Here is a 20,663-nt window from a genome sequence, read left to right on the forward strand (position 1 = left end):
CGCCCTGATGAAAGCGACACTTGTATGTTTCCTTTCTCAAGCAAGAAAAACGTGTAACGTTTTTTGTGAAAGTGATGTTTTTACAGAACGTCTTTAATGCAGCCAGCTTAAGCTACCCATGGCATATTGCATAAGGAAAGCTGAATGGGGGGAAATCTATACATCGGAATTTCAGAATGTATAAACTGTATATGAACTGACAAGCTTGTTCTAAACACATTTCGATGCGGAAAAAATGTCGACAGCTCCATTGGTTGGTATGCTTCACCCCCAGATAATTAGGGGGTATATATCCATATGTTTATATCTATATTTTGTGTTGCAGCTCCTTTTAAAAGCTGGTCAGAACATTCAATTGAACACGTCGTTCAAAAAGGCAACTCCTCAGCCGGAGAGTCGAGTTGGAATTCCATTTGTACCCAAGAATAGTGCGACGTCAATTGGAAGACATTTTCAAACCAAAATAAAATACTTCAAACACTTCTGTATTTCTACCTACCATATTCTGCATTCAAATTTCGACGTTGGAGTTAAATGCAGATGCAGTCACAAAAGTCCGCAAATGCCTGCAGCCTCACAGTATTTTCACACATAAACATTCACACCAGCACACAGTGTCGGCGCCACACATACATATAGTCACATCATTATTTCTATTGGGAAAAGTCACACATCTTCCTTACTTGAACATTGAAAGTTCCAAAACATGACGTAGGTTCGCCACTTCTTTATGGTTATTTTTGTACCAAAAGTTTTGTAAACGCCATATCAGCCCTGAACTAACCTCCAACCTCGGAAAAGGTTACATTAATACAGCATTGGTATCTCTATCAGTCCCACCCATGTTCTGAAAGTTATATTTATTTTGACACTTGGTATTGAAGCAATGAGAATAATTGAACTACTTTGAACGAAATGTTTACTCTGAATTCCAGCCCCCCGCGTCTCCCCAGATACAAAGCACGACTTTTCCATTTTCTCCTTTCCCTTAACAAGACACACAGCTCTCATTCTCACACAGCGACCACCATTCAATGACTTTCTCATCCACACACACAGGCGACCACCTGCATCATTAATAGAGAGCATCATCGCCATCCAGCGTCTCCCTCACTGACACACAGCCCACTGCCTGCCCCAGCCATACATAGTAAAATCCTAATCCACTGTCTTTCAAACCACATGCAGATCCTCACCCAATGTATCCACCACTCGCGCATAAGACCCTCACTCACTGCCTCTGCCACCCACAAGACCCTCGCCCATTGTCTCCCCCACCCACACACAAGACCCCCACTCACTTACAGTCTCCCCCATCCACACACACAGACCCTCACTCACTCACTGTCTCCCCCACCCACAGGACCCTCACTCACTGTCTCCCCCGTCCACAGGACCCTCACTCAATGTCTCCCCCGTCCACAGGACCCTCACTCACTGTCTCCCCCGTCCACAGGACCCTCACTCGCTGTCTCCCCCGTCCACATGACCCTCACTCACTGTCTCCCCCGTCAACAAGACCCTCACCCTTTGTCTCTCCCCCACACACAGGACCCTCACTCAATTCACCTGCACACACACAAGACCCTCACACGCTTTCTCCCCGCCTGTACACACAAGACCCTCACTGACAGTCTCCCCCACCCACACGTATAGGACCCTCACCACTGTCTCCCCCACACACAGTAAGACCCTCACCCACTGTCTCCCCCACCCACACAAAGTAGGACTCTCACCCACTGTCTCCCCCACTCACTGTCTCCCCCACCCACACACAAAACCCTACCCACTCTCTCCCCCACACACAAAGAGACCCTCACCCACTATCTCTCTCCTACACACAGTGACCCCCACCCACTACCTCACCCACACACACACAATAAGACCCTCACTCACAGTCTCCCTCACCCACACCAGACCCTCGCCCACTGTCTCCCTCACTGAGGTACAAGAAGCCCTTATTTCTTGTCGAGTATTTGCCAATGCTTCGAGGGGGTGGGTCCTCCAGGTCACTTTCAACAACCGTAAACGCGATCGTGCTCAGAATGCTTAGCTTTCGTCCACATTAAAAAATATTGGTGATTGGTTGAGTATTTCACACGTGACCCAGACGAGGGGCTTTAAAGTTTATTCAGAGGGCTGTAATTTCCAGATGCACAGCAAACCTCGCGGACACTTGCGAGAAAGAGAAGGGCAGTGAGAAAAAGAGGAGACGTTCATCATGAAGCAGTTGTGGAGTGGCGTTCTCGGCTGTGTCCTTCTGCTCATCGTCCAAGTTCGTGGACTTAATTACCGTTTTTACAGAGTTCCGAGCCAGAGAATGCGGATCCCACCGCCGGTCACATACCTCAGACCAACTCTTCCACAGCGCAGTAATATTGCACAAGGTACACAGAAAAATAATAGAAAGCTTGGCTCTTTCACCTATCTCTGTACGCTATAAACAATAGCAAAATCTTACTCGCCACCCCCTTGATTGAAAAAAAAATGATTTTGTGCAAGCGGTTTCTTATTTCAGTTCAAATCGTTTGAACATGATTAGTTCCAACTGTTTACATTTGGCCCTTGTAAAATGCTACTCGACATTGATCTGCAAAGAATGGTGATTGTCTGTCTGTTTGACAGGTAGATCCCCGAAAGGCCACCACAAGGCAAGCAATTCGAGAAACAGGCTTAAATAAATGTATTTCCCACCAAAAGGAAGTAACTTGGTTGATTCTCTCTACTTGGCCACGAACAGGGCATTTATCGATAAATGTTTCTGAAAAATAAATATGATTTAAACTCGACACTGAAACGAGTATATTATTATGAATTTCACTTTTTCCCAACTGCAGTCGCGGTTGGTCAATGGTATAACTGTAATTGTAATACATTTAGGTTCCGCTGTATATTCTTCAGCAATTTAATAATGTTTCAATCGTATTTACAGATGTGCATCAATTAGTCAAATTTGTAAAATGTGTTTCACATGTATAATTATCAGAACCCAGCAGATTACAATGGGGCAGACCGTGAAGAGTTTGTTGAATTGCAATCATTTGTTGGGAATTTGGGTTATTACTTAATTTGTCCAAGCAGAACACTGAGCATCGCATCATTCTGGCATTGTATCTTTCTGTTTCCCCCCATCACTTCTTAATCATTTGCATTTCAATCTGAGAGGTCCTACCCCCCAAGACTGAATGTTGCCTCCTGTAATTGATCACCTATATAAGTAACCGATTACTATCTGACTTCGGCGCCTCTGAGCATCCTGGAAGTTCTCAAGATTCTCCACATTCTTTCTTGATATCTTAAACTTATCATATTCCTGATCAAATTGAATAAAGTAGCGGGCAGTTTTTTTTAAGGTTTATTCCAAAAGCAAATATATAGTCAATTCTTTCCAGCATTGTTACACACGGGGCAGCAGGTGGCACAGTGGTTGGAACTGCTGCCTCACAACGCCAGGGACCCGGGTTCAATTCCGACCTCGGGTGACTGTGTGAAGTTAGCACTTTCTCCCTGTGTCTGCGTGGGTTTCCTCCCGCTGTTCAAAGATGTGCAGATTAGGCGGATTGGCCATGCTAAATTAGATTATTGGGATGGGGTGGAGGAGTGGGCTTGGGTGGGGTACTCTTTCAGGGGGTCGGTGCAGACAGATGGGCCGAATTGCTTCCTTCTGCACTGTAGGGATTCTATGATTCTATTGTAAAGTGGGGAGGACCAGGATAATATTTGCAACAGGGATGGGAGTGCCCGTTTTCTGCATCACTTCTAAAATTAATTTCCGATGTCAAATCAGGGGAAAGTGCATCTTTCTTAAAATCCCCAGAACCTCGCCACAGCCTCGAGAGCGAGTGCGAGCTGATGAAGGGATGTTAACCCGTGTATTTATGCCGAGTTCCAGTGCACATTTTGGTGACCTGGTGCCCGCGGCAAACTACTTCCAACTTTAGGGAAACCTGGAAGCGGTCGTTTTTGGGAGAGGCAGCACACAGCCTGTCAGCTAGCGCACATTAGCGGCGGTGCATCTCCGGCCTTTATACTATCACCTCTTCAATTTTAACCAGGATTTACGGAGAATTCAGCCGTTGTCTCAACTTTAAAATGGCAGCCAGGGGCTGGAAACAGAAATAGAGACAGAAAGGGCTGGATAAACTCAACAGATCATACAGCGTCTGTGGATAGAGAAACAGTTAACGTTTCAGGTCAATGACCGTTCACCAGGACTAAAGATAGAAATGTAATGATGAAAAAGTCGAAGAGACTATAATTGATATCGTAAAAACGCAAAAATGGGACGTGAGTGACAATATACATCGATCTGGAGGCAATATGAAGATGCAAAGAGAGAAACAAGGCAGCAAAAAAAAACTTTAAAACACCGCACAGAGAACAGGAGGTTATGGTCCAAAATTATAATCCGTATCTCAACTCCCAGATTCCTCTGCCCAATTTAGATTTCTATTACCCAAACAGTGTATGGCCTCACTTATCCATGAAGTTCTTTTTAATTGCCAGTTTTATCCTGGCCATACTTGCAGACTCTCTAATTATTTTAATGCAGACCGGGCAACACAAATGACAGAAGATTGAAAATGTGACCATCGTGTTCGTCGATGGGCCGAATGGCCTCCTTCTGCACTGTAAATTCTATTCTATGATGTCAGCTTAAATAGCAGAACCACAAAATGGTGCACTTCAACACTTTCATACTTTCCCATAGTTTAAACATTTCTTTTAGATTTGCCTCTATTTCGTTGCCCCCCCCCCCCCCCCTCAGTGCGAGAACCTCGATAGAGAATTTGGAAACACATCGGCCGTTGTCAGTTTGATTGAAGTTATTTGGGCACGAAGCCGCCGAGGACCTGCAGGAATCAGCACCTTGTGGAAATTAATCTGCTTCGGGTCCATTCGCTTATCCCTGGCGGGGCTTTCCATTTTCTCGGTTGCTTCGCATGTGTTTTATTTGTTTAACTGCCAATCGTTCCCTCCCTTTCTCTCTGTGGGACTGTTATTCTGTCTAACTCGCCACATTTTTACTATCCTGTCCGTCATTTGTCTCACCTTTCTGACTGGCGTTTCTGCTCTCACAATTCGACATGCTATCTATCCCTCGGTCTCCTTCCAGTCCACACCAGCGTCAGCACATGAAACCAAGTGATTACTCCTCGAAGACGAATTCTGAAATTATTTTCTATTTCTCGCAAGTTTTAGAAACATAGGAAAAATACAGCGATAATCAGATAGCAAGATTGCCCGGAGAATAGATACAGGGCAACTGTACGTTTGTAAAAGAAAGACATCTGTGTAACTGTGGTCAGCTTGCTCAGCATTGACCAAACTCAGAAATATTAGCAATGGCAAAGGAAGACTAGACACATCTCGCTAACGGTAGGAGTTATCGCATGGAGGGAAATTCACAAATGAGAAGATTAACACAAAAATGAGCACCAGAGGCTGCACTGAAGTTTCTGACTTGTGGCGCCAACTCAGCGCAGCTTTCCCTCTGAATTTTCGCAGGGGTTCTCCAGTTTGTCCTCCGACGGAGCCCTTTAAAAAACAAGTAAATATTTCTGCTGGTCCGGGTTTTCCTATTAGCCGAGAAAGAATCATTTTGCCAGGCTTTAGAATGGAGACATCCTGGCAAGGGGCTTCTGTTGCAGAACCATGTCATCTCCAGGACGGGGAACTGTGGACGGGGCATGATCCAGCAAGGCACCGAGCTGTGCAGAGTTCAAACCAGGAAGTATCAAGCAGTGCAGATTAGTGTAAAGCCATCTGCAGAAAGCAAATAAAGATTGTGGCGAAGCAGATTATTTCTGAAAAGTACTTCTGATTTCCACTCATGTACACCAGAAACTGCTGACAGATTTATCGCGTAATTACAGACCGCACTGAAAGTCTAGGCATTATGACAGTAACATTCAGACCATAAATTAGACTCAAATTATACGTTAAAATCGAGATAAAGATTGGGAAATGTATAGATTAGACGTCGGGGTGAAAAATGGCATAAACAGAAAAAGTAAAAGGCTAATAATGTATTTTATTTTAAATCTGCAACATTAACTTGCTTCTGAGGGAATAAGATGCCACATTTGTAAAACATTGTTTCAGGGCCAGAGGTGTAGTTCAACGTATTATATTGTTATATTGTTCAAACTCACTATTAAACATACAAGCTCCAAACGTTTTCAAAGATCTTTAGTGAGGAACTGATGGGTGAGTACTAAGGTTTATGTCATTACAGTGGTAAAGACTTCAACAGTGTAGTCAGTGAAAGAACAGGATATCTCACAACAACTTCTACATTTCTGTAATAACTATACATGTACAGATGCCAGATTTGCTATCAGATTTATCCTGTAATAATGGTGAGTGAAGGTAGCCTTGTTGTTATTACAGCAGGTTAGCACTGTTGCCTCACAGCACCAGGACCCGGGTTCAATTCCGGCCTCAGTTGACTGTGTGGAGTTTGCACTTTCTCCCCGTGTCTGTGTGGGTTTCATCCTGGCACTCCGGTTTCCTCCCACAGTCCAAAGATGTGCAGGTTAGGTGGATTGGCCATGGTAAAATTGCCCATTAGTGTCCAGGGATGTACAGTTTAGGTGGGGTATGGGAATCGTGTGGGGGAATGGGCCTAGGTAGGTTGCTCTTTCAGAGAGTTGGTGCAGAATCAATGGGCCAAATGGCCTCCTTCTACACTGCAGGCATTCTATGGGAACAGAAAAACCTGGGTCAGTATTGTTTTCAGATGGCTATATTGTCTATCCTTCCATGGTGCACACTGGAATTGAAATGAGACTAGGGTAGGTTTTCACTTTTTAAAGGAAAAGTCAAACATATTTAATTCCTTTGGAAAAGGAAAGCGGCATTCTAATGTTTTCTTATTTGAGCACCCCAGTCCAATGCCAGCATCATTTCTTATTTGGTACCAACAATTGGGCATGCCATCAAGAGAGATCTGACAACTGCTATATAGAGGTGAGGATTGTTTTCCTGTAGTTTTGCACTTTCAGAACTCTACTTCACATCCTGTTCCACAATATGTCCCCATCCATCATTCTGCCTTCACCAACCTCCATTGAGTTCTACTGAAGTGCCCTGATTCCAAAATCAAAATCTACAATTACAAATCTCTTCACATTCTCTGCCTTGTTTTCATTGGCAATCTCTTCACAGACCATAAGGCCATAGACCATAAGACATAGAAGCAGAAGCAGGCCATTCAGCCAATCGACTCTGCTCCGCCATTCAATGAGATCATAACTGATCTGATATGATCTGGAGGGATTTCTGAATAAATTCTGATGAAGCACAGTGGTTAAAGATTAAATTAGGTCACAAAGGATTAGAATCTCATTCACCAAGGTGAGAATTAGTGCGTTCATGTCACAAACTACCCTTTTCTACTTTCTATAATGGCAAGGGACAATGAGTAATTTGTTATCTCACTTCAGACAACCGGCATGCCATTCACTTGAGATGACATCTTTGCTTATCCAGTGGAGATTATTTCCAGAAAATGTATTATTTTGTTTGACAGGCCGACGGCTGAACCCCTGAAAGAGGAAGACGTTAGAGAGACATTTTTCCTACTGCTAGTGAATATTGGAAAGAAAATGAAAAAGAGATACATACAAACCATTTGGGTTTGAATAGGGAACCCAGCTTACTAAGTGACCATAAGTTCAAAGCAAGTCAAAAACAGAAGTTAACCTGGTGATATGGCCATAAAAACATAGAAATAGGAGCAGGAATCACAGGAATTCAGACCCCCCCCCCCCCCCCCCCCTCCCCAAGCCCAATCCACCATTCAAAGAGATCATTGCTGATCTTCCACATCAACACCACTTTCCTACTATCCTCGCATCCCTTGATGTTTTTAATATGTGGCTATCTACCGATATCAGACTTGAACATATTCAATGACTGAGCCTACAGCGGAGAATTCCAAAGATTCACCATCCTATGAGTGAAGATATTCCTCCTCATCTCAGGCCTAAATGACCTTCCCCATTAACAACCTCATGAACATGTTTTCAGTCTTTCTACTGAAAGAATGGAGAAATGCACATGAACACACATGAAAAAGACCTGAAAATCAGTTTATATTACAAAAGGTAATCTCTGTGGTGATATGCATCACTGTAAATACTACAACTAAGTAAACACTCGAGGGAGCACTGAAGATGTCATGACATGCAGACATACAGCTAATGAACACATAGAATAGGACGCGACCAATGGGCAGTCAAGACACCCAGAGGTGACACTACCACAAGGGGGCATTTACACAACCCATATAAAAGGACAGGGCACACATGCTCTTTCTCTTTCCACAGGCGACACTTAGAGAGAAGGACAGGGGCAGATCAGAAGCATCACACCCACCACGTGGCTTGGAACAGACTGGTTAGTTAGACTGAGATACTATAGCAAGATTAGCAGGAGAGTCAAACTCAAGTAGGAGAATTATTAACTGTTCAATAAATATGTTAAACCTACCTCCAAGTCCGAACCTTCCTTTGTCAGAACATACATCAAGGAAGCAGCTTATGCTACATGAAGAAGCATAACACAACAATCTCCCCTGGTTTTTCTATTGATGATTAAATATCGGGCAGTATAGACAATTGCTGAGCCCCAGAAAATATCTAAGATGGAATCAAAGGCCTGGATTTTAAGAGTATTCAATGGGGAACAGAAATGAGTCAGCCACTCGCTCCCGCCCACTCCCTCTCAGCGCGGCGAATCAAGGCCTTTTTGCGAACTAGCGCCCCTGGCGAGCTGGCGGTCAGTTAACGAACGATCGAGTGGTGCCCAATCGAGTGTCGAGGCTAGTACATCAGGTGGAGGAGAGGTAATAATGTGAACAGGAAGTCGTCCAGAGTCAGAAATTTGAGAGTACTCCGCCCTCTCAATCTCTCCTTATTTCCTCAAACAGTGAATAAATGAAGTAAATGAAACACTGCCACCTTCACCAATAGACTCTGCTACATGCAGCAAAAAGGAAGGCTTTTTTAACTGCCCTCATGCCCTTCATACATAAATCACTCCCAAACCTTTCCCCATCCAACGGCCACAAATTGGAGTGGGCAATAGAAAGTTGCATATAATTAGGTCTTTAATAAGCCTATTAATTTGTTCTTTCAAAATGACGGGCAGACTTTTGATTTATGTATCTGCTCGTCTCCCATAATATTGGAGACCGGCATAATGATGTTGGATTTCTGACTTTATTTTATCCACTGTATTTTTGCTTAAACACGGCGGTGGGGGCAGCCACCCAATCTGCAGCCGTTAAATCTAGTCATGATGTGGATCTTAAATCTAGTGTAACACACCTCACCCCAACATATTACTTGGTAAAGCCATTCATCTAGCCTTCACTGAATGGCTCCGGCCTGATTTCCTTCATCTTTCTGATTCTGGGCTCCTTCACATTCCCTAACATTTCCTACATCAGTGATGATAATAAACCTTATAGCCATGTGGGCCCTGCAGCCCATAAACCTCTGGGCCTGTCAAAACTCTTCAAGCACTGCTCACAACCTGCTTCTACTGTGTGAAGTGGTCTGGACAGTTTAAATGTTAAAGGTACTGTATAAATTTAATCTGCTGCTGTGATGCCTCACAAAAATTGTTCCATATCCATTATTTATTAGTGAAGGCTGGTCACATTGAATATGATTAATTGTCTAGAGCTTCACTCTATTGCTTTACCATCACTGAGTCTAAATCCTGGGACTCCCTAGCTAAAAGTACCGTTACTATACCGTGTCCGCCTGGGTTTCCTCCGGGTGCTCCGGTTTCCTCCCACTGTCCAAAGACATGCAGGTTAGGTGGACTGGCCATGCTAAATTGCCCCTAGTGCCCAAAAAAGGTTGGGAGGGGTTATTGGGTTACGGAGATAGGGTGGAAGTGAGGGCTTAAGTGGGTCAGTGCAGACTCGATGGGCCGAATGGCCTCCTTCTGCACTGTATGTTCTTTGTTCTATGTTCAATAGATGGCTACCCAGACCTTCTCAAGGGCAACTAGGGCTGGGCAATAAATGCTTATCTTGCCTGCAGAGCCCATATTCAATGAACATATAAAATTTTTAAAAAACACTTTGAAGAACTTCCCTCAGAAGATTAAATACATAGTTGTGATCAACGATAAAGCGAGTCGGTCTGTTAAACGGCAGGGCTTTGATAAGCTGGATACTTTTTTATGCATTTGAGTTTATGTTAATGACCCCTAGAATTGTACAATCTACTCATGTTAATAAGTGGTTGGTTGATGAGTTTTCAAAAAAAGAAACAAATAAAAGTTCAATTTCAAATGTGCATGCTCTTGGCCAGACCGAAAACACACTTTCAACATTTAAAAGCATCAATTAGTAACTCAGGTACTGCAGGGTGGGGTATTTTTTTGCACTGCAATTCATAGTACAGCAAATAGAATTCACTAGACAATGTTTCCTGTCAGTTATCATTCCCACAGAGTCTTAAACACCCCAGCAGCAACAACAAAAACAACTCCTTTTCATGTGACTACTGGAGCTTTGTGCAATAAGGCAGTTTAACTGTGTTCTTTTAATGATAGATTTGCAATTAATTTAGAGATTGGCAGTTTGATTGTTTATTACGAGGAAATCCGTGGTGCTTGACATCATCATTGTTACAAAAGTAGTGACGATGATAAAATAGATCAAGAAGTAACCATTTATTGACAGAATGTTTGGATGTTTAAAGTCTAGATTGCAGAAGGAATACGCCTTAAGGTGTTGATGTATATCGTGAGACAGTGCAGAGCCATAAAGCCAACACAGCAAGTGTCAGGGAGGAGGGCCAAAAGGGAATATCTTTAATTTATTTTAAGCTTGCATAGAACAGGCATTCCATATCTTACATCTTGCTGTTCCAACCGTAGTCAATGTTCTGTCAATGCTTACCACTGCAAACTGCTATTTTAATATTTTGAATTTTTCTCGGGCAAATGTCCCGATGCATTACAGATTCTGGTCAGGAGGTGGCCTTGTGAAGAGAGGTTCTAAAATCTTTTCTCCCAACCCTTTGCCGCCTCGCACTCAAAAAGATGCATCAATTGAATGTATACAACATCACACTTAAAAAAATATAAGTACATTGTATTTCTACAAATGTGTACCTTTTTATATTTGTTACTTTCACAGAAGCACAATGTAAAAGTCGACCCCACGATTTGGTTTATATCATCGATAGCTCCCGCAGTGTCCGACCTCAGGAGTTTGAGAAGGTGAAAGTCTTCCTAGCTAATATGATTGACACATTGGATGTTGGAACTGATAGCACCCGAGTGGCAATTATCAACTACGCAAGCACTGTGAAGGTAGAGTTTATGCTCAAAACCTACAATAACAAGAGAGATATGAAGCAGGCAGTTTCTCAAATCGAACCCCTTTCAACTGGCACCATGACAGGTTTGGCCATTGAGAGTGCGATGAATACGGCTTTCAAGGAGACTGCTGGAGCAAGAGCTAAGGAACTTGGAATCTCCAAAGTAGCCATCATTGTGACAGATGGGAGGCCCCAGGACCAGGTGGCAGAAATATCTGCAAGTGCTCGGGCTGCTGGTATTGAGATCTATGCTGTTGGGGTGGACAGGGCAGACATGCAGTCACTCAGACTAATGGCCAGTGAACCAGTGGATGACCATGTCTTCTATGTGGAAACATATGGTGTGATCGAGAAGCTGACTTCTAGCTTCATGGAGACGCTTTGTGGTAAGCTATTTCTTTTGTCAATACAATATGGGGATACAAAGTACACAAAATTGCCATCTAATAATGTATTGCGCTTTTGCACAGCCCAAAATTGCTTTTAATACTTTGCAAACTTTGCTCTCTGGATATTGTAGAGCATTTTGGTTGAATGAAAGAAAAATTTGAAGCAAAGTCTCAGAAAATGGATGTTATTCAGAAAAATAACAAACCGTTTAAAAAATTTCAAGTCGAAGAAAAATCCAATAAAGCATTAAAGAGATAGAAAAATACATATCGAAATAAAGAACCATCGCAGTATAAATATAAATAATAAGACATTGGGGAAGAACTTCCCTGGAGGGTCTCCTGTCATCAATCGTAACTTTAGCAGAAGAGCCATAGAAATCTGAAAAAATGGAATAAATGGGTAAAGTTAGAGTGGGCAAGTGGCAGTACTCTCATGGAAGTTTCTCCTCACTGTCAAATTCACCAATTCACATGTCCACTTCACATTTTGGATAGATTCATTTATGAGTACAAAAGTGAACAAATGGAACCAGAATGAATTGATAAACAAGTGACACTCTGAAGTTTGGCCAACCTATAAAATAATAAAATAATCATTTATTTTTCAGGTTAAAAATATAGTAGCTTTCTATGCTAATAGCAGGTTTTTAAAATGTTTTCAGTGCTCCACTTTGTCACCATAACGTCACCACAAATGCAGTATAAATACTGTTTACGCATATTGGTCAGCAGAGTTTAGGAAGAATGTCAAGGAAAGAAAACAGAGGAGGGTTACCAAGGCGATAGCAGGTACAAGTTAGGTGGAGAAATTGGGGCAAAGCTCAAATTCGATGTTCAGTGCTGACTGGACACACAAAAGGTAGCTCTCCACCTAGGAAATAGAATCCAGGCACTTTAACTGAAAATAGCCTGCCAGAACCCAGAAAAAAAGCATCCCCTCATCACCCTCTTCAACCTACTACCCAAAATGAAAGTATGAACAGAAATATCAAGCGACATCTGCACCAGAGGTCGCAAGGAAACAAGAGGCAACAGGAGGCTGGAGAAAGCGGTGAGTGAGTCACCCACGAGGTGGAGAAACTCAGGATACACCTGCAAGAGAGGGACCAACAAGCCGAGCATGGGCTCCCCCTCGCTGGAGGGAAGATGGAGGAAGTTCCTCACCAGAGAGCTAAAGGAGCTCAAAGAGGACATTAGGCTCGGAGTCCAGGCAGTAGTCAAGGTGACAGTCACGGAAATCCTGGCCGTCATGCAGGTGGCCCTCAACAAAGTGGGGAGGCGCGTAGAGGCCCAGGAGAGCATAATCAAGGAGCTGGAAAAGGCTTCCATGAACCAGAGCAACTACATCATCGTGCTAGAGATAGAAATAGCAAGGTGATCCAGGGGAGCTTAAGGGAATATGGAAGTCCAAAGGAAGCGGTCGAGGCGCCAGAACCTAAGAATAGTGGGACTGCCAGAGGGAACAGAAGGCAGGAACATCGCGGACTACTTGGCCCAGATACTGGGAAACCTGGTGGGACGAGACAGCTTCCCCAGCCTGCCAGAGACAGACAGAGCCCACAGGTCGCTCTGGCTGAAACCTAGAACTGGAGAACAGCCAAGGCCAATAATTGCAAAGGTGCACTGGTACCAAGAGCGGGAGAATATCCTGCGATGGGCCAGGCAGGCGAGAAACTGCGACTGGGTCACCAGATACAAATTTATAAGGACATTTGGGAGACCTGGCCAAGCGCAGGGTCGAATTCAACAGACCAAAGGCAGCTCTGTTTAAAAGTGGGTTGAAGTTTGGGATGCTCTACCCAGCCAAGCTATGCGTAACCTTTTGGGACAGGAACACGGTTTTACGGTCCTTGCAGATGCAGACAAATTCGTCCAAAAAAATGGGCTGGGAAGGCAGCAGCAGAAACAGAGGTGAAGATATGACTTTGAGAGACTAAGAGGATGAAATTAGCCCAGGACTGTACTGCCTCGCTCTGAAACCAAAAACAAATGCGCAGAAAGGAGAGGGCGAGGGCAACATTGTGCAGGAAATAGGGAAAAAGAGGAAGAGGGGAAAGGGAAGAAAACAGCAGGTGGAGGAGTGGCTCAGACCAACCTGGGGAGGGAGGCCACCACCCTGGCGAGAAAGTTAGTGCCAGGAGGTATGTGTAAGGGGGCAGGGGCGCAGAACATCGCCGGCGGGGGAGAGGGTGCCTGGCGACGGGCGGATACACATCACAAGAGGGATGACAGGTAGAGGGGGGAGGGGGGCAGAGTGGCGTGGGGGGGGGGGGAGATAAAGGGGAAGGTGCAGATCCATGGAGGGACAAAGTGTGGTGGGGGTGGAGGGATAGGGCTCTAGGCTGGCTACTACAGGCAATACATGGCAACAGAGAACAAGATGGCACCGCAAGCAGCCACTTTGGAGGGTCCCCAAACAAAGAGAAATCCCGGAGTGTAGGGGCTCACAACATGACATACACCTAGATGGCGGGTATGTTGGGTGACCTCTGGACAAAAGGAAATCCCGGAGCAAAGGGACCGGCTTGACGGTGAGTACGGTGACCGTGGCCATTTTGGATGGTCCCTTAACAAAGAGAAACCCCAGAGTGCAGGGGTGCATCCTCAAGATAGGTATGGTTGATCCCATAGGAGGTGGGGGGACAAAAACTCCTCCATCAGAATAGAACCTGGAAAGTCTGGGTACTTAACAGCCCAGTGAAATGATTCCTCCATTGGAAAACAACAAGATACCTATGGGACATACATTGTTGGAAAAACTGTTGGATGCGGGTGACTTGGGGGTGGGTGGGAGGGGCGGGGAGGAAACTGCAGGGACCTGTATGGGTGACTGTTGGGAAAGGCAAGCACTGCACTAGGTGACACATGAGAAAAATGGGAGGAAGAGTAAGGGGTTTAAATAGGGTGGGATCTTTGGAGTGAAAGACTGAACAGGGTCAACTCCACCTCCACATGCACAAGGGAGGGGGCACAGGTGGTGCACAGAGTTTACCTAACTGGATCCCAAATGAGCAGGTTCCTCTTGGAGGTGTGAACGCTGCCAGGGAGGCCCGGCCAACCACATCCACATGATCTGGGCATTCTCCAGACTGGTCGGGTTCTGGACAGCCTTCTTCAAGGCAATGGCCAAGGTTGTGGGGGTAAAGGTGGAGCCGTGCCCAAAAGTGGCAGTCTTTGGGGTATCAGACCAGCCAAAACTCTTTATGGGGAGGGGTGCCGATGCCCTGGCCATTGGCTCCCTAATTGCCTGTTGTAGAATCCTGCTTGGCTGGCGATCAGCAGCACCACCCAAAGCTGCAGACTGGCTGGCCGACCAGTCGGTCTCCAACTGGAGAAAATCATAAATTTAGCATCCGAGGAGTCAGAAGAGGGCTTGCAGAAGACATAGAGACCATTCATCAACCTGTTCCAGGGCCTGTTTGTAGCCAACAGCCAATAGAGCAAAGGGATAGGGGAGGCGCCCAATGAGAGACTGCAAGCACCAACTGAAGGAAAGAAGGAGGAGTGGGGGTGGGGAGGGCGGAGGATAGGGAGGGGGAGAAAATAAGGAGGCGCGCATGCCGACCACACCCTGTGAGGGGGGGGGGGGGGGGGGGCGGAGACACCATCCCCAAATTGAAAGTTTGTAAGTACGTATAGCGTATTAGGATTCATTTATCACTATGTAACATATGTGTCACTATACAACCTGGCTATGTATATAAATGAGAAACCAATAAAAAACATTTTATATCTTCCGGCGGTGACCATGGAGTCGCACATTTGGTGGCTCCAGCTCGGGCGGTTTTTTCAGACCTTTTCCCTGGTTAACAGGTGAATGTGAGGTGGAAAAAAGGTGCAGGAGAGTATGGGGAAGAGATTGACCCTCTGGTGTATGGAGCTGAGGATCAGAAGCGGTTGAAAAAGAGAGAATCAGTCAGTTGCAGCTGGTGCGGCGCCCCCAACGCATGTGGAGATGGTGGAGGGGCAGGGAGCGACCCTGCCGGCTCAGTGGTCGAAGGAGCAGCTGGTGAGCTTCTTAAATGAGACGTTCACCCAGCAACGGAAGGAGAGTCTGGAGGACTTTGCCGGGGCAGTGGATTCGACTAGGGCGGTGGACGACCGCTTGGAAATGAAACTGGCGGCCCTGGGTCAGACGATTCAGAAGATGGAGGAGGTGGCAGGGGAACATGAGGAGCAGTTTGCCTCGATGGCAGTAGAGATGGAGCTGATGCGTGATCAGCAGAAGCGGCTTCAGGAGAAGGTCAAGGACCTAGAGAACCGGTCACGCAGGCAGAATATAAGGATCGTGGACCTGTCGGAGGGGAGTGAAGGAGCCGATGCTGGCATGTATGTGAGGAGGATGCTGGAGAAGCTGCACGGAGAGGGTGCGTTTGCATGGCTGTTGGAGGTGGATCGAGCGCACAGGGCGCTAATGAGGAAGCCCCAGGGGAACAAGCCGCCAAAGGCGATGGTGGTGCGGTTGCACCGGTTCCTGGACAAGGAATGAATTATGTGGTGGGCCAGGCAGACGAGGTGCTGCACCTGGGAGGGCAGTGAAATCCGAGTGTACCAGGACCTGGGTGCAGAGGAGAGCGAGCTTCAACCGGGACAAGGCAGCCCTCTACAAGAAGGAGGTGAAGTTTGGGCTACTGTACCTGGCACGTCTGTGGGTGACCTACGAAGGCCGGGAATTGTACTTTTGTTCGGCGGAGGAGGCAGTAGAATGTGTCAGAGACAAGGGACTGGCAGATGAAAGTGGACTTGAACTTTGGTGGAGATGTTGTTATGATGTTGCAGTTAACTTATGTTTAGGGCCATTTCTTTTTTTTTCAGCTTCAGGTTTGTTTTCTGTCCTTTGTTAAGAGATGGGGGCGTTGGCTTCATTGTTTGGGTTTGGGGAGGGGTATTTTTTGTTTTTTTGCACTAATGTTCGAGCAGGGAGAGGGGAATCAACGGGGAGCAGGATGCTAGGTGCCATGGGCGGGGGCCGCCAGGCTAGCCAGTGGGCTAGTTCACAGAAGCGCAAAGGGGGGGTGAGTGAAAATGTGGGATGGGGGCAGGGGTTGTTGGGGGATTTGGGGGTGGGGATGTGGGGGGATGGGGGATAGTACTGCTGACAGGGGAAGGGCTTTTAACTTGTAAGGGGAGGAGGATCGATGGCGGTGGGCGCTCGAGGACAGGCCAGGGGAGGTGCGGGACATGGGACGGAGTCTGGCCCAAGAGGGACTGTGGTTGACCGCCAATGGGGGGAGGGGGGGTGGTGCAGGGTGCCCCCTGACCAGGCTAGTTTTGTGGAACGTGTGAGGCTTGAATGGGCAAGTCAAGAGGGCTCGTGTGTTCGCACACTTAAAGCGATTGAAGGCGGATGTGGCCATGTTACAAGAGGCGCACCTGAAGGTGGGGGACCAGATTAGACTGAGGAAGGGATGGGTAGGGCATGTGTTTCATTCAGGGTTGGATTTTAAAACGAAGGGGGTTGCGATTTTGGTCATTAAACGGGTGGCGTTCGAGGTGGGACATATAGTAGCGGACTCTGGGGGGAGGTGCATTATGGTAAGCGGGAAATTGGAGGGGATGCCGATGGTGTTATTAAACATCTATGCCCTGAACTGGGATGATGTGGAATTTATGAGGCGGGTGCTGGGTGCTGGGTCCTGGACTCTCATCGGCTGATTATGGGGGGGGGGAATTTTAATACAGTCCTGGATCCGAGATTGGACCGGTCGAGCTCGAGGTCCGGGAGGGTGTTAGCTACAGCTAAGGAGTTTCGGGGGTTCATGGAGCACATGGGGGTGAGCGGGATAGATGGACAGATCCATGGACATTTGGGAGGCCGAGTGCAAAATAATTTTTGTTTTACTCCCATGTGCACAAGGTGTGCTCCGAATAGATTTTTTCATGGTGGATAGACATTGTTGGCAGGGGTGGTGGATGTTGAGTATTTGGCAATTGTGGTATTGGACTATGTTCTGCACTGGGTGGATTTACGAGTGAGAAAAGAGAGGGCGGGGGCAGTGCCCGCAATGGAGGCTGGATGTGGGACTGTTAGCAGAGGAAGAGGTGTGTGAGCGGGCGAGGAAGGCCACCCGGGGGTATGTTGAGATTAATGACACGGGGAGGTTTCAGCAGGTACGGTTTGGGAAGCACTTGAAGCAGTGATCGGGGGAATTTATTTTGATTCGGGCACCCAGGAAGAAGGCGGAGTGGGTGGAGATAGAAAGGCTATTGGAAGAAATCCTGCAGGTGGACGGAGAGGTGCAGAGGCCTCGGAGGAAGGGCTGTTAAAGGAAAGCCAGAGGGTGCAAATGGAATTTGGGTTGTTAACCACGGGTAAGGTGGTCGGGCAGCTGTGAAGGGTGAGAGGGGTGGTATATGAGTATGGGCAGAAAGCGAGCAGGATGTTAGCATATCAGTTGAGGAAGCAGGAGGCGGCAAGAGAAATTGGGAAAGTGAAGGACACAGGAGGGAACCTGTGGACCTGGCGAGGGTGAATGGGATGTTTAGGGAGTTTTATAGCAAATTGTATAAGTCGGAACCCCCAGCCGGGGAGGAGGGGATGAGGAGGTTTCTGGGAGGATTGGGAGCCCCAATTGGGCTTGTAGAAGTGGTAAAGGGGGCAGAGGCGATGCAATTGGGTAAGTCCACGGGACCGGATGGGTACCCGGTGGAATTTTCTAAGAAATTCTCGGGGGTGTTGGGACCATTGTTGGTAAGGGCCTTCAATGAAGCAAAGGAGCTGGGAGTGCTCCCCCCAACATTGTCACAGGCGTTGATCTCTGTCATCTTAAAATGGGATAAGGATCCGGAAAATTGTGGGTTGTTTAGGCCGATTTCCCTGCTAAATGTGGATGCCAAACTGTTGGCGAAGATCCTGGCCACAAGGATCGAGGACTGTATCCCAAGGGTAATAGGGGAGGACCAGACGGGGTTCATTAAGGGGCGGCACTTGGCGATCAACATTAGGAGGTTGCTTAATGTAATTATGATGCCTCCAGGGGGGCGCGAGGTTGAAGTGGTGGTGGTGGCCATGGACGCAGAGAAGGTCTTTGATTGGGTGGAGTGGGAATCCTTATGGGAGGTCCTGGGGCGGTTAGGATGGTCCTCCCAAGGATTTTGTTTCTTTTCCAGAGCCTCCCAATTTTTATCCCCAAGGCGTTCTTCAAAAAGGTGAATACAGAGATTTGTTTGGGCGGGTAAAACTCCACAGGTGAAAACGGTGCTGCTGGAGCGGGGCTTGGGGGGGAGGTGGGGGAGAGGGGGGGGGGTGCTAGCCCTCCTGAATTTCATTAATTACCACAGGGCAGCGAATATTGTGATGGTTAGGAAGTGGTAGTGGAGGAAGGGACGGCATGGGAGCGGGTGGAGGCGGCCTCAGGTCACGACACGAATTTGGGGGCACTGTGCTCACAGACTCAGTACTCCACAAACCCGGTAGTAGTGGCAGCCCTGAGGGTTTGGGGATAGTGGAGACAGCATATGGGGTTAGAGGGGGGGGTCGGTGTGAGCACCAATATGCGATAACTACTGATTCGCTCCGGGTGGGATTGGAGCCCACGGAGTGAGAGAGGCCGACGTCCTGGCCTTTGCCTCCCTGGTGGCCTGCAGGCGGATCTTACTAGGACGGAGGGACTCGGAACTCCCAAAGTCGGGGTTGTGGGTTAGCGACATGGCGCGGTTTCTCAGACTCGAGAAAATTCAATTCGCTTGAGGGGTTCATTGCAGGGGTTTGCTCGGAGGTGGCAGCCATTCATCGACTACTTCGAGAAAAATTAAGCTGTTAGCAGGGGTGGTGGGGGAGGGGGGACGGGGAGGCATAGGAGGAGATGATTAAGGGCAGGAGAACCAATGGAGGGGTGGTTGGGGAAGGTGGCACTGTTTGTGTAAGCCATGTTGGCTGGGGTTTGTGCTCGGCGGGGTTTGTTGGTTTTATTGTTGTATTTTTCTTTTTGCTAAAAATTTCAAGTGTAAAATTGTTAAAATTATAAATGCCTCAATAAAATATTTTCTGAAAACCCCCCCACTTCATACTGTAAAAAGGAGAATGGGGTTGGGCGGGGGGTGCGGTTAGGGGGCCTGGGTCTTGGGGGCTATTTTTAATGTTTGGGTTTTATAAATAGTATTTGGTCTGTACAGATTTGTTTATTTTGTATTTTATGAAATGAAAAACTCTAATAAAAGCATTGAAAAAAAGCTTGAATTGTTCTCTTTAAAGCAGAGAAGGTTAAGTCGGTAGACTTAAATTATGAGGGGATTTGATAATGGAGAGAGGGAGAAACTATTTCACTTGGTCAGTGGTTTGGTAACCAGAGGACATAGATTGAAAATAATTGGCAAAGGTACTAGAGGGGAAATCAAGAGAAATCTTTTCACACAGAGAGTTGTTAAGGTTTGGAAAGCACGATCCAATAGGAATTTTCATATGACAATTTGACGTAAGACCATAAGACATGGGAGCAGAATTAGGCCACTCGACACATTGAGTCTGCTCCTCCATTCAATCATGGCTGATATTTTTCTCATCCCCATTCTCCTGCCTTTTCCCCATAACCCCTGACCTCCTTATTCCCCTTAATCAAGAACCTATCTATCTCTGTCTTAAAAACACTCAGTGATTTGGCCTCCACAGCCTTTTGCAGCAAAGAGTTCCACAGATTCACCACCCTCTAGCTGAAGAAATTCCTCCTCATCTCTGTTTTAAAGGATAGTCCCTTTAGTCTGAGATTGTGCCCTCTGGTTCTAGCTTTTCCTACTCGCAGAAACATCCTCTCCACATCCACTCTATTCAGGCCTCGCAGTATTCTGTAAGTTCCAATAAGATCCCCCCTCACCCTTCTAAACTCCAACGAGTACAGACTATAGTCCGCAAACGTTCCTCATACGACAAGCTCTTCATTCGAGGGATCTTTCTTGTGAACCTCCTCTGGACTCTTTCCAAGGG

General features: G+C 46.5%; 1 protein-coding gene across 2 annotated transcripts in view; it reads left to right on the forward strand.

Annotated features, from left to right (window-relative positions):
- The first annotated feature begins 1,790 nt into the window (after positions 1–1,790).
- Positions 1,791–20,663, forward strand: part of LOC140410605 (uncharacterized) — a 67,146-nt gene continuing 48,273 nt past the window's right edge. The window contains exons 1-2 of one of the 2 annotated variants that reach the window (XM_072498893.1): positions 1,791–2,387; positions 11,168–11,737. In XM_072498893.1, coding sequence (XP_072354994.1) covers positions 2,222–2,387; positions 11,168–11,737 — 736 coding nt within the window. In that variant the 5' untranslated portion in view covers positions 1,791–2,221. The remainder of the gene's footprint in view (positions 2,388–11,167; positions 11,738–20,663) is intronic. The other variant, XM_072498894.1, reaches the window with a different exon arrangement.

Source organism: Scyliorhinus torazame, chromosome 4, assembly GCF_047496885.1.
Source record: "Scyliorhinus torazame isolate Kashiwa2021f chromosome 4, sScyTor2.1, whole genome shotgun sequence".
In the NCBI taxonomy this organism is placed as follows: Eukaryota; Metazoa; Chordata; class Chondrichthyes; order Carcharhiniformes; family Scyliorhinidae; genus Scyliorhinus; species Scyliorhinus torazame.